The sequence below is a fragment of the Castor canadensis genome, chromosome 11, assembly GCF_047511655.1.
Source record: "Castor canadensis chromosome 11, mCasCan1.hap1v2, whole genome shotgun sequence".
NCBI lineage: Eukaryota > Metazoa > Chordata > Mammalia > Rodentia > Castoridae > Castor > Castor canadensis.
Genome location: NC_133396.1, coordinates 14746610 through 14759503, shown reverse-complemented (window position 1 = coordinate 14759503; position 12894 = coordinate 14746610). Strand labels below are relative to the sequence as shown.

Sequence of the window (12894 nt, the reverse complement as noted above, 5' to 3'; positions counted from 1 at the left end):
AGAAGCTCCCCTCCTAGGGGTTCTACTGAAGATCTTAGCTGTACTGACCAAGTCAGCAACCTTTAAGCCTTAGTGGCCCAGCTGATGAGAGCCCGCCCTCTCCCAGGGTCCCCAGGGTCCTTTGAGAGCTGGTGCCTCCCCTGGGTCCCAATTTGCATGGCAGGAAGGGGCCTGGGGGGGCGGGTAAGAGGCGGGGAAGGGACAGACTGTAACCAGGCAGTTACACGTTTTCCCCCCAAAACCTCAGATAGACTGGTGACGGGCTGGGATTTGGGGACAGAGCGGTGACTATGGCTGGTCTGGTGCCATCTCCTGTGCTCTACCACTGGCTGGTGGTTTTGCTGCTGTTTCTCTCAGGTATGGCTTCTGTGACAGACCTGCGGCTTTACTCAATCTCCCGTTCTCTATACTTCCTCCTGTGCCTCACTTTCTGCTTCTCCTCTCCCTCAGCCCACTCTGGGGCCTGCTTTGTGGGTTTCAGCCATGGTAAAGGGCTGACCATAGGCAGCCCAAGTCCTTCTTCTGCGTGGAGGGTGTCATGCTGAGCTGGCACAAGAGGCAAACCTGGGTGGCTGTGACTGGAGAAAAGCTAGGCCTGGGAGGAAGAGGGAGCAGTGCATGGCTTGCCACCACATGGGAGGAGGCAGGCAGGAGGCTGCCCCAACCAGATCCTGGAAGATGCATGTTCAAGAAATGGTCCCCTCTTTGTCTGGAAGGTGGGAGAGCCCTCCCAGCTTGACTTCCTGTCTCATTTAAATGCCTGCTCAAGGGTCAAGGGCAGAAGGGAGGCTGGAGGTGGGACTTCTAGAACCTCTACCCCATCCCTGCCTCCCCGGAACAGGGACAGGGAAGGCTGAGGGATCATAGAGCTGCAGTCCTTGGGGGAGGAATTGTCTCTGGGAATGCAAAGGGTGCAGGGGTAGGGCAGCCAATGGAGGGTGGAGAGGCCTGACATGGCCCCGCCCAATTCCTCCCACCCTGCAGGTGAGCTGGTGCCAGCAATGACAACAGGAGACCTGCTGCAGAATCCCCAAGGTCAGTCGCCTCAGCCACCCCTCCTGAGGGCAAGTATGTCTGTATTCAACGCTGGGCACCGTCCTGGTGGATACCTCTTGAACTGTCCTTTCCTGGGAGTCTCCATCCAGGACTCTCATCTCCAGGCCTCCTTTGGGTCTTCCCAGTGAGGCCTCACCCCCAGCCAGCTGTCATCCTCATGTGCTCTAGTCCTGGGTACTGGAGGCTAGGCTAATCTGGGGTCTCAGCAAGGTGGCCAGAGAGAATTCCACCAAGGTCTCAGGCCTGGCTCTATCCAGGTGGGGGGTTGGTTTTGCCTTGGAGTTAGTGAGTGAGCCCCTGGAGGCAGAAGCACAAAGTAGAACAGGTCCATGCAAGAGGGTAGAGGGGAGTGATAGAGGAAGGTCCTTAGTTTGCCAACTAAGGATTGGCCTCTATCCTCTGGGGCCTTGGGGAACCCTTGAGGATTTCAGGCAGAAGCAGGGCCAGCCCAGGGGAAGGAGAACTAGAAGCCAGGCCACAGGATGTAGTGGGTCTCCAGGCTTTGAGGTAAGGCCTGGGTCTGGCTGTTGTAATGGGCATGGAAAGAAATCAGAAGGTCCCAGAGCCCTTCTGAAGAAACTCAAATGGACAGACGGGTGGCTAGGAAGAGGCGGGGTCCACTGGGTTGGTTTGTGGCCTCTCACTTAACTCTGCCCCCTGACTGCCCCACACTTGAGAAGCAAGGACAGGAGAGGCAGCCTGAGCCTCCCAGGCACCACAGGGCAGGGGTCTGTGGGTGAGACTGACAGCAGAAGATGCCAGGTGGAATTCTGGATCTGGCCTTGGTACCCACAGGAAGTGCGTGTTCCCGGATCTGGCAGCACCCACGGTTCGTGGCCAAGAAACGGGGCTCTGTGGTGAAAGTACAGTGCTACATGGACAGCTCCAGCCCCTCCAGCATAGTGACCTGGTTATGGAAGCCGAGTATGGACATGGAGCCCCAGGAGGTGCCCCTGGAACAGGATCACATCTTACAGACCCAGAACGGCTCTATCCACACCCTCACCATTCAAGGCATCCAGTTTGAGGACAATGGCATCTACTTCTGCAAGCAGGAGTGCACCGGATCCAAGCCCAATGTTTCCCTGGGCTGCGGCACAGAACTTCGAGTCATGGGTGTGTGCAGGGTAGATGGGTGGTCATGTGGTCATCCACACCCACATTCCCCTCCCCTCCCCCAGCCCAGCCTGCCATGGCAGGAGAGCTGCTGGGGCCAAGCTCACAGGGTGGGCTCCATGCAACACCACCACCGCCAGCCCCAGCCTCACACTCCCCCCCACCCCACACCTCCCACAGGGTTCAGCACTTTGGCCCAGTTGAAGCGGCGGAACACGCTGAAAGACGGTATCATCATGATCCAGACCCTTCTTATCATCCTTTTCATCATTGTGCCCATCTTCCTGTTGCTGGACAAGGTGACCACTGAGGCTGAGGGAGCTTTGGGGAGCCAAGGAGGTGGCCACAGGGCAGACCAGACACGGGCAGGGTTTCCATCTCCCCAGCATCTGTGGCTGCCCTCTCAGCCCAGCCCAGCCCCAGAGCTTGTCCGTTGGCTTACTATTCAATCATTCACTCAGTTGTTGGTGGAGATACCTCGTTCCCCTCCCCTCCCCCACGCAGGCCCATGTCCCTGGCCCTCCCCAGCCTGGTCCATCCGGGGCTAGAAATAGGAGATGCTAACACTCTAATTCCCATCCCTCCACCTGCCATGCAGGATGACAGCAAGGCTGGAATGGACGAAGACCACACCTATGAGGTAAGCAAAGGGTGACTGCCATGTGTTGGGGTGGTCAGGGTGTAGTACAGATCTGAGCTCCATTTTGTGCTTCCAGGGTCTGAACATTGACCAGACGGCCACCTACGAGGACATAGTGACTCTGCGGACAGGGGAGGTAAAGTGGTCTGTTGGGGAGCACCCAGGCCAGGAGTAAGAAACTAGCCCCCCAGGCTCCAGCACAGCTCCTGGGCCTCACTACTGACTGCTTCAGAAATACCTGGCTCGTGGCCCATTCTTTGCTCCCTGGCTCCAAAGTTGGCCTCCGAAGCTAGCCCACCAGAGCCACCTCCCTGTCCAGCCCCTGGTTCCCAGCTCTTGCCAAAGAGCCTGGGGTAAAAGGACAACAGCGTAGTGATTTGGAGCAGGGAATTCTCTGGGAGTAGTCTGAACCCAGCCTTCTGGGGGTGCTAGGCACGATCTACCACCACATTTGGAACAGAAGAACAGAGACTCGTTAGAATTTGCGAGTGGACTCAGGGATGATGGGCTTCCTGCAGAACCCAGGAAGAGCCAGGACTTCCAACAGCCCCAGAAGGGCTTACAAGAACGTTCTTCCTCCTGTCCCCTGCCCCAGAGGGCACCTAGCCTGAAATGGGTTCTCCCCTGGAATAAACAATGCGTCTGATAACCCCTACCAGGCATTCTACATCTCATGAGTGGGTGGTGGGTGAGTGGGTGTGACTCTTCACAGTTATGGTATCTGAATGTGGCACCTGTGAGTCCATGAGATATGGGAGGGGACGACTGCCCTGGTCACCCTTCCCTTCTCCTTGAAGGCCCAGTTGAGGCCTGTGGTTACATCCCTGTGTCTTCTGCCCCTGGCTCTTGTTGGGCCTAGAGCAACTTGAAAGAGGGTATCCATTGGGTCCTTCGCTGGACCCTGGGGCCCTCACCCTGGGTTCCACTGAGCCAACCAGCAGCAGGTGAGTCCTGGCTGCTCCATAGGGTCAGCCCTAGAGGACCCTGCCCTTCTCCCCCACTGATCACAACCCTCCTGCCCTCCACCCTACACAAAGCCCTCCCAAAGCACCACAGGTGCTGGTGGAGTGGCTCAAGTGGTAGAATGCCTGCCTACCAAAGCACCACAGATGTTGCTGAGCCTCCTCAGACCAGCCTGTCCAGCTATGGCCCTGGGCTTGAGCCCCTCAAGCGGTCTTGTTCTCCAGTTAGACTAGAAGCTCCCTGAAGGCAGGGTTTCCTGCCTCTGTAGCACCTCCTACCCATCCTGCACCAAGTCTAGGACTTTTTCTTTTAAATCTATCCCAGAGCCATGAAGAGAGAAAGATTCCTAAAGGAAGCCCCATGTTGTAACATTTGGGGGTCCTTAGCCGGGTGATCCCTTTAGACCTTCTCAGCACCACATCAGAGGCTCCCTAGGGCCCTAAAAACTAGAGCCCAACCTACCAGCTGTGAGTAACTGGGAGCAGCTCAGAGCTGAGAGGTCAGGTGCAACTAACCTGTATGTGCAAAGCCTTCCTCCCTAGTCCAGCTGTTGACACTGAGGGAACCTTGAAACACCTCTCTGTAGTTCATGCTTTGGATTCAGGCAGGTAAATCCCTGAGGCAGCTGTCAGTTTATCTGAAGACCCATGGTAAGCATGTGGGAGTTAGCAAGAGAAGAACAGTTTTTAGCAGACACACCCTGGAGTTCTGGGTGAGCAGATGGGTAAGGCGTGCACACCTGGAGTTTCAGGGCAATCTGCCTGTCACTCTGTGGACCTGCTGTGGGCTTGGCTGGGCTGAGCTGGGCTGGCTGTCTCCTCCCTGGTCTGGGGTCCCAGAGGAACCGGCTTGTTTTGGCACCTACCTCCACTGAGCTGGAGCCCTCACTTTCCTGCTGCTTTGCATAGTGGCACTAATTCTGTACTCTCCACCAGGGACCTGGGTAGCCAGTCGAGGGGGCAGGGAGAGTCTTCACTTCTCCCCCAAGCAGGGGAAGACCCCTGCTTGGGGCTTCCCTGGGTCAGGGGGAGGTCTTGGCTTTACCAAAAGACTAACATCTTTCAATAGCTGGGGTTCCTGGAGGTTTTGAAATGCTTGTTGACAGAGAAGCAGACACCCCCAAAGGCTATAAGTCTTTTGAGTTATGACAGAGAAGCCCTCTGTCATCAAAAAAAGGGGCTGTTTTGCTATTTTAGAAGCTCTCATTTTGGGTGTCCCCGTGTCTGTCTTATGGGGCCCTGGTCCTTAGAACTTACTCAGGGAGAAACTTAGTGAATGAAAACCTAGCTGGGGGATGATGGTGGGGGTGATGAGTGTCCCAGGCCTCAGTTGCTTTATCTGTAAAATGGGAATCACAAAACCTATCTGAGGCCAGGTGTAGTGATGTGTGCCCACGACCTCAGCTACTCAGGAGGCTGAGGCAGGAGGACCTCGAATTCAGGCTAGCCTTAGCCCACTATGTAGCCTTGTGAGCCTCCTGCCTCATCTAAGTGCTGGGATTACAGGTATAGTCACCATGCCTTGCCTCAGATGTTTTTTTAATCAGATAATAAAATGAAGTTTATTTACTTTTCTTTGTACAGACATGGAAAGTTGTACAGTTCTATGAATTTTAGAACATGTATAGATTTGTATAACCACCTCCACAATCAGAAAACAGAATATAAACTTGAGTGAGCACATATTAGGCCCAAGAAACATATACGAAGCACCTCTTAAACGCTCATTTTTCCTTCATTGAGTACCTCATGCTCATTTACATTATCTTAGTAAGCCCTAGCATAACCCTGGAAGAGGATAAACTTATCCCTGTCTTACAAACAAGGAAATCGAGGCCCATGGAAACTACCAGCATGGCCAAGAGTCACATCCAGACCTCTCACTCAAATACAGCTTTCTTCCCATAAATCACAACTGCCTCCCCTCAAAGGGCTTGGCAGCAGGAAAACTTTGAAACCGGAGAAGGAAGGAAAGGAGTAGGAGCAGAGAATCCTGGGACAACTTTAGTTGTCTTTAAAGTTCTGTGCTTTAAAGAGGTCACTAATCCCTATTCATCCCAAGGTCTGGAGACCCACAAGCCCCACCCTTGTGAACAGGGTCTGAGTGGGCCTCCCAGACCCCTCCAGAGGAGCTCCTGGGCCATCCTTGAGGAGCCCAGCTCTTCCCAGCTTCCAGAATGCAACTCTGAAGTCCTCGGTGGGCACATGCCGCACAGCCCACTGGGGGAATCCAGCTGAGTCCCTTGGGACCCTGGTTTAAGCGCAGGCTGGTTCCTCCTCCGCTCTAGCTTGACTTCCGGCCCTCTTGCTGCAGGTGTTGCCTAGGCTGGGGTGATCTGACCCAAGGCTTTGAGTGTTTTTCCAGCAGAATCAGAGGTAAGAGAAAAACAAGACGCAAAAAGCCACCGCTGTTTGGGTAGCAATGGCAGGTAGTGTTTACGCCTAGCAGGTGTCTAGCCAGGCTGGGTCTCCCACACACGACCTCAAAGGCCATCTGGGAGCATCACATTTAGCATTCCCAGATTCTATCTACTCCCTTTAGTTCACATCAGAGCTGAGAAATTTCTGGGTGTGTCCCAGGTCTCTGAGCTGCCCTTGCTAGGACACCCTCTAGTCCCGTGTTGTCCTGCAAACAACAACAAACTTTCCACTTGAGATGTCCCACTGCCCTCCCCAATGCAAAAGTCTTTACTTGGAAACACGGGTGACTAAAAAATAATAAAAGTGAACAGCCATTGAGTCCTGAGTTCAATCTGAATATAGTCTGTTAAAAACACATTTTGACTGATCCTTTGCAATTTAAAAAAAAAAAGGCATCTTCCCATGGACCTAATCTGACTTTCTCTACTCAATAGGATGGGAAAGTGAGACACCTCTAGGGTACAGGTTCTGCAAGTTGTGAGTCTGTTCAGATTTTTTTTTTTTTTTTGTATTACTGGGGTTTGAACTCAGGGCCTACACCTGGAACCACTCCACCACCCACCAGCCCTTTTTTTGTGAAGAGTTTTTTAGAGAAGTTAGGGTTTCAGTAGCTATTTACCCAGGGCTGGCTTTGAACCCCAATCCTCCTGATCTCTGCCTTCTGAGTAGCTAGGATTACAGGTGTGAGCCACTGGTGCCTGGCTCTGTTTAAATTGTTTTTATTTTATTTATTTTTTTATTTATTTTTTATTGTTTTATTATTCATATGTGCATACAAGGCTTGGGTCATTTTTCCCCCCTGCCCCGTTTAGATTGTTGATGTGAACATGGACTCAACACATGCATATGACCCTGTCTATTTTTTCATTTAATTTTTTCACATATGTATTGTCATATATTCAAGTTCCTGCCCTTGTTATTTTAAAGTAACTGTACTGATAGAAGATGTCAAGACACAACATGTCTGCCTTGCCATTCCCAGTCAGCTGGAGCTACGAGCTTCTCTCTTGGTTCTGTTCTTCCGTGCATTTGCTCCTTTTGAATTCCCAGGCCTGGGACTGCGCCAGCTCTCCCACTCCCTCCATTCCCTCATGTATTCTGTCACCTCTGTAGCTCAGCTATTTTCCTTCATGGTAGCTTTCCCAACTTGAAAGTTGTCTATATTACACCGTTACATATTTATTTGTTTGGTGTTTTCTCTCTCCTTAGTAGACTGTTAGTTCCAGAAGAGAAAGGATTGTGTCTTTTGTTCACTTTAGGTGTGCCCAAACGTCTGGCATGGAGTATGGGCCACAAATACCAAATCAGTTAATGAATGAGCCAGATGTGGTGGTGGTGCACATCTGTAATTCCAGCACTTGGGAGGCCGGGGCAGGAGGATCTGGAGTTCAAGACCAGTGTAGGCTATATATTGAGTTTGAGGCCAGCCTGGTCTACATATTTGGACCCTGTTTCAAAAAAAAAAAAATATATATATATATACAAAGACAGAGAGACAAGGAGGGAAGGAAGGGAGAGAGAGAGAAGGGAAGGAGGGAGTGAATGAATGGATGAATGGACAGATGAAAGGCAAGAATTCTGTCTTAATGAGCTTACAATACAATAAGGGGAATATTATGGCTACCTCAGAACATAGTACTTCTTTTTCAGTGCGACTCTTTCCCTGGGGCATGATGCTCAAAGTGCAGGCCACTTAGCAAGTCCAGTTACTTAGATGGTCATGTACTTCTAGATTGTTCAGGGACCATCCCCCAATGTAAACAACATCCCCATGGACACACAAGAGTGCCTGTCCTGCACCACCCCCAGCCCTCCACGTCCTCCCTCCATGCTTGAGCTCTCTGTTGCATCGTGGGGCAAACTCAAGGGTCCAGGAGATACAGGAAGTGAAAACACATGCACACTGAAACGTGCAATACAAATAGGGGGAATGACATGACTTGGTTCACTAAATCAGGCGACATCATGTTGTTTTTTTTCTCCCCTTTTCTTAGTACCTATGGGCACCTCATTCTGGGGCTGATGTTCTCATGTTCAATTCCCCCACATTCATCAAATATCTCTTCGGGAACTTGATCTTGCCCTGCTATCTGTGCACTGAGGAAAGTCTTATTCATGCCAGATGTTACCACCATCTTTCCTAGATCAGGCTTCTAAAGCTGTCAGTGTGGTGGAAAGACTCAAGGCTTTGGGTAAACATCACCCAGCAACTGGGAGACCCTGGACAACCTACTTTATCTCTGAACCTCAGTGTCCTTGGCTAGGAAATGAAACTCATATATCCTATGGCCCAGTACAGTGTCTGGCACCTGGTAGGCTTTCAGAAACATACCTCCCCTGGAAAAGCCCTTGGGAATACCCATGTAATACTCTCTAAACTTTCGTGGGTTGAGTGACCAATGGTGCTGAGATGCATGTACTAGCCAGACATGGTGGTACACACCTACAATCCCAGCACTTGAAAGGCTGAGGCAGAAGGATCACAAGTTCAAGGCCACCCTGGGCTACATTCAAGATCCTGGCTAAAAAATAAAAGAAGCTTATAAAGAGTATTGGAAGCTAAGAGAAGGCAACTATGATTTCCTACAGGAAAGAAGGTCAGAGCTAGAGGTGGGCTTTAAATCACCAATGATGAGTAGAACAAGCTTCCACCAATCCTTCTGAGGCCATCTCTACAACCAGGGTGAGAAATATGGACTACTTCCGGTCCACAGACTTGAACCTTAGAGGGGCTCTCAAAGCCTGAAAGAAGCCACTTTAGGATCAAGAGCATAATCTTATAAACTTCCATGGTAAGTACGGAGAACACCAGAGATGGTCAAGTCTGGAAATATGAAGTACTTCCAAATATGCTAAGAAATTCATGGGTTCCAAGTTAGAAAGGGAGAGTTCTTTAAAGATTGCTGAAGGTTCATCCTGACCTTTGGAAACTATCATCAGAGGTTTTGACCACAGCCTCTCCCCATGGGCTCTCCTATCTAATCCACAGTGAATTAGCTTCTACTCACAAGGAACTAGTGAGGTGGTCCCTGTCATCAGAGGCCCTGAAAAGGCTCAGACTAGAGAAAAGGTCACAGACTTCTATCATCACACGTGTACCTGTAGTTTTTCCCTCTGGGTCCAGTGGTTTCCCTGGAAACCTTCTGTAAAGTGTATCTCCAGGAATCCCCAGAGTCGGCTGGGACAACCCAGTTCTGGGGTCACCTCAGTTCTTGGATGGTGAGAAAAGATGCTTCCCTCTCCTGATGGGTTCCACCTGTCCTGGGCAGTAACCGCCCTGGTGGGAAACCTTAACTGCATCTCCCTTGTGCCCATCTTGCATGGCCATCAGACAGTCCCCAATGCAGACTCCTACTGTCCTCACTCCTGGGGAAGACCAGAGGCTTCTCCCATGGTCCAAAGTCCATATACAAATCCCCAGCATTAGCTAAAATCCTCTGATACAGGGGCTCCATGTCAGTGTCCTAGGGGACACAGGAAGAAGAATGACAAGGGAGGCAGATGGCTATGTGGGCTCAGGGACCCTCCTCCACTTCCCACCTGGCTTCTTTTTTTTTTTTTCCAGTGGAGCCAGAAGGAGAGGAAAGGGTGTCTTTGTCTTCCTCAGAGCCTGTACCTTTGGTGACATCCCCTCTGGCCCTCTCTAGGCCTGCCTGAAAAACAGCCCCCAGGGTCCCAGTGGCTTCCCAGACAGTATCAGAGTACATGACCACAGGAGAGGAGCAGGAACAGGATGAGTAGGAGAAGTTCTACATTATCCATCAGCACAGGCGTCAGTGGCCCCATGCATAAATTTATAGAGAAATAGGCGGACGCCTTGGGGTGGGGAGGAAGGGGCTAGTGTATAAAAAGGGCCTGCAAGGTACGAACTCCAGGATCCTAGGGCCCAGCTCCCGAAACTGCTCAGGGTCCTGTGGAAAGCTCACCACACTGCAATGGCTGCAGGTAAGGACCTCTAAAATTCCTCTAGGTGTGGTATGGGTCAAAAGATGCAGGGACCCTGCAGATGGGATGGGGACATTAACGTGAGTACAGCCATCTAAGCCCAATGTTTGGCCATGTTGAAAATGTTCTCAGTTCCTGGGGGAGAGGGAGAGAATGGCTGCTGGTCTCCAGCCTCCCCCGGCCTCCTGACTCTCTCTAGGCTCTCGGAGCACCTGGCTGCTGACTTTTACCCTGCTCTGCCTGCCCTGGCCTCAAGAGGCTGGTGCCTTCCCAGCGATGCCCTTGTCCAGTCTGTTTGCCAATGCTGTGCTCCGAGCCCAACACTTGCACCAGCTGGCTGCTGACACCTACAAAGAGTTTGTAAGTTCACTGGGGATGAACACCCGGACCGGGTGGCAGAATAGGGCGAGGTTGCCTGTGGGAAGTCACGGGAGAAATCCGAGGGTCTCAAGGCTGCCTTGAGTGCTAACAGATGAGCAGAAAGTGAAGGGGTTCCCAATAGAGTAGGGATAAGAGTCAGTCACCAGCTCAGACCTCAGCTGCCGTGTTTCCCCCAGGAGCGCACCTACATACCTGAGGGACAGCGATATTCCATCCAGAACACTCAGGCTGTGTTCTGCTTCTCGGAGACCATCCCGGCCCCCACGGGCAAGGAAGAGGCCCAGCAGAGATCCGTGAGTGGCCTCTCAGGCTCTCTTTGGCCACAGTTCTCCCCTCCTTCCAGGAAGCTCTGCCTGCATCCCAGGCCAGGGGCTACCCTCTCCCCCAGGGCTGGGCAGTGCAGGAAGCCCAGGCAGAGCCTCCTGGCCACACACTCACTGTCTAGCCCTTCCCCTCAGGACATGGAGCTGCTCCGCTTCTCACTGCTGCTCATCCAGTCATGGCTGGCGCCCGTGCAGTTCCTCAGCAGGGTCTTCACCAACAGCCTGGTACTCGGCACCTCGGACCGCGTCTATGAGAAACTGAAGGACCTGGAGGAGGGCATCCAGGCCCTGATGCGGGTGAGGATGGCCCTGGGGCCCCCAGCTGTGGGGCCATGCCACCCTCTGCCAGGGCTAAGGGCCATGCCACCCCGGCTGAGGGCTGGGGAACTGCATGGGGCTGCTCACTTTTTACCAGTCAGGCCTTGACCCAAGGGAATGCAGCTTATCCTTACTTTCCCTTTTCAATCCTTCTTTTTCTAAGCCCTGGAGGAGAAGGAGGGAAATGAGGGTGAGGGACGACAGAGCTCCTAGAAATCCTCTGCCCTTCCTTCTCATTATAGGAGCTGGAGGATGGTAGTCCCCAGGCTGGGCAGATCCTCAAGCAAACCTATGACAAGTTTGACACCAACTTGCGCAGTGATGATGCACTGCTCAAGAACTATGGGCTGCTGTCCTGCTTCAAGAAAGACCTGCACAAGGCCGAGACCTACCTGCGGGTCATGAAGTGTCGCCGCTTTGTGGAAAACAGCTGTGCCTTCTAGTCACACAGTGTCCCTGTCACCCTCCCCTCACCCTGGAAAGCGCCACTTCAGTGCCCTCCATCCTTGACCTAATAAAATTAAGTTGCATTTTATTGTCTGACTAGGTGTTTTTCTATTATGGACTGGAGGGAGGCAGTGTGGGGCAAGGGTAGGATGGGTAGCCAACCTGCAGGGATCCTGTGGGGTCTGTGGGGAAACCAGGCTGCTGAAAGAGCAGGCCTGGCTCTTCCTGAGACAGAATCTCCATTATGTGCCAAGTCCACTCCCACTGGTGCTTTCTGGACAGTCTCATGGGTCAACAAAGTCATCTGTTCCCCCCATAAAGGACTTGGCTCCCTCCCTCACCAGCATCAGCAATACCAAACTTAGCTCCCCAAGAGTGGGAAGAAATGGAAAGAAGACAAGCAAGTGCAGAACAAAAATGCCCCTAAGTGAGAAAGTAAGAATGAAATCATAGAACGACTTTCGTGCCTAAGTGGCACTCTTACCTTTTAAACCACTCCACCAGCCCTTTTTTGTGATGGGTTTTTTGAGATAGGGTCTCATGAGTTATTTGTCCAGGTCTGGCTTCAAACCATGATCCTCCTGATCTCTGTCTCCTGAGTAGCTAGGATTATAGGTATGAGCCACCAGTGCCTTGCCGTGCCTAAGTTTTAAGATGAATATTCATTTGATCCAACTACCCTTGGGAAATGAAACAAGTCCAAAGATGGGTTTGGGACAAACAGAACCAGCATGCTTGAAGTTTGAATTGGGGTTTGCAAATACTATGCCAACATGCTCCAGGTGGATAACTACAGAAGTGATGAGGGCTGGATGGGATAAGTCACAACTGACACTCAATCTCCTTGTGAGGGATATAGCATGGAAAGTAGGGAGACGTAACCCGAAGAACTCAGGGCCCAGCTAAGGTGGAGGTGGCACTCATCCAACTTCACACCTGGAGGAACAGGTCTGCCAGACCTTCTGCTTCTTCAAGACATCTGAGACACCCAGACTTTTAAATGGAATCTAATTTTTTAACATTGGCAGTTTATATGTATCGAAAACACTTTAAGGGCTAAATTAACCTAGAAATATTTGGTCAATGAACAGTTTTGTTCTAAGAGCAGTGAGTTAAGCTAACTTGGTGTAAGGTGAAGAACCAGAAAGACATGGACTGTATGTAATTTGAGCTCTTGAACATTCCTTGACAGTCCTGAGATAAGAATGTGCTATTTTATGAGACTTATATGAGGATTAAATGAATGATGTTTATGAAGTGATTGCTATGTGACAGCACTCAATAA

At 51.4% G+C, this 12894-nt stretch overlaps 2 protein-coding genes across 2 annotated transcripts; both read left to right on the top strand.

Moving 5' to 3' along the window:
• Positions 1 to 200: 200 nt before the first annotated feature.
• On the top strand, positions 201 to 3467 carry Cd79b (CD79b molecule). The gene is made up of 6 exons (XM_020185728.2): positions 201 to 357; positions 985 to 1035; positions 1852 to 2172; positions 2353 to 2471; positions 2771 to 2812; positions 2889 to 3467. The coding sequence occupies exons 1-6, from the start codon at positions 291 to 293 to the stop codon at positions 2985 to 2987; spliced, it is 699 nt and encodes a 232-aa protein (XP_020041317.1). The 5' UTR covers positions 201 to 290; the 3' UTR covers positions 2988 to 3467.
• Positions 3468 to 9886: 6419 nt separating this feature from the next.
• LOC109700526 (somatotropin) lies at positions 9887 to 11697 on the top strand. The gene is made up of 5 exons (XM_020185726.2): positions 9887 to 10140; positions 10340 to 10500; positions 10698 to 10814; positions 10980 to 11141; positions 11405 to 11697. Exons 1-5 carry the CDS (start codon positions 10131 to 10133, stop codon positions 11603 to 11605), a joined length of 651 nt encoding a protein of 216 aa, XP_020041315.1. The 5' UTR covers positions 9887 to 10130; the 3' UTR covers positions 11606 to 11697.
• Positions 11698 to 12894: the final 1197 nt, after the last annotated feature.

Coding starts and splice junctions, on each gene's coding strand:
- Cd79b (XM_020185728.2), top strand. CDS start 291: ATGGCTGGTCTGGTGCCATCTCCTGTGCTCTACCACTGGCTGGTGGTT. Junction 2,173..2,352: donor CACAGAACTTCGAGTCATGG/GTGTGTGCAGGG, acceptor CACCTCCCACAG/GGTTCAGCACTTTGGCCCAG. Junction 2,472..2,770: donor TCTTCCTGTTGCTGGACAAG/GTGACCACTGAG, acceptor CCTGCCATGCAG/GATGACAGCAAGGCTGGAAT.
- LOC109700526 (XM_020185726.2), top strand. Junction 10,815..10,979: donor AAGAGGCCCAGCAGAGATCC/GTGAGTGGCCTC, acceptor CCTTCCCCTCAG/GACATGGAGCTGCTCCGCTT. Junction 11,142..11,404: donor GCATCCAGGCCCTGATGCGG/GTGAGGATGGCC, acceptor TTCTCATTATAG/GAGCTGGAGGATGGTAGTCC.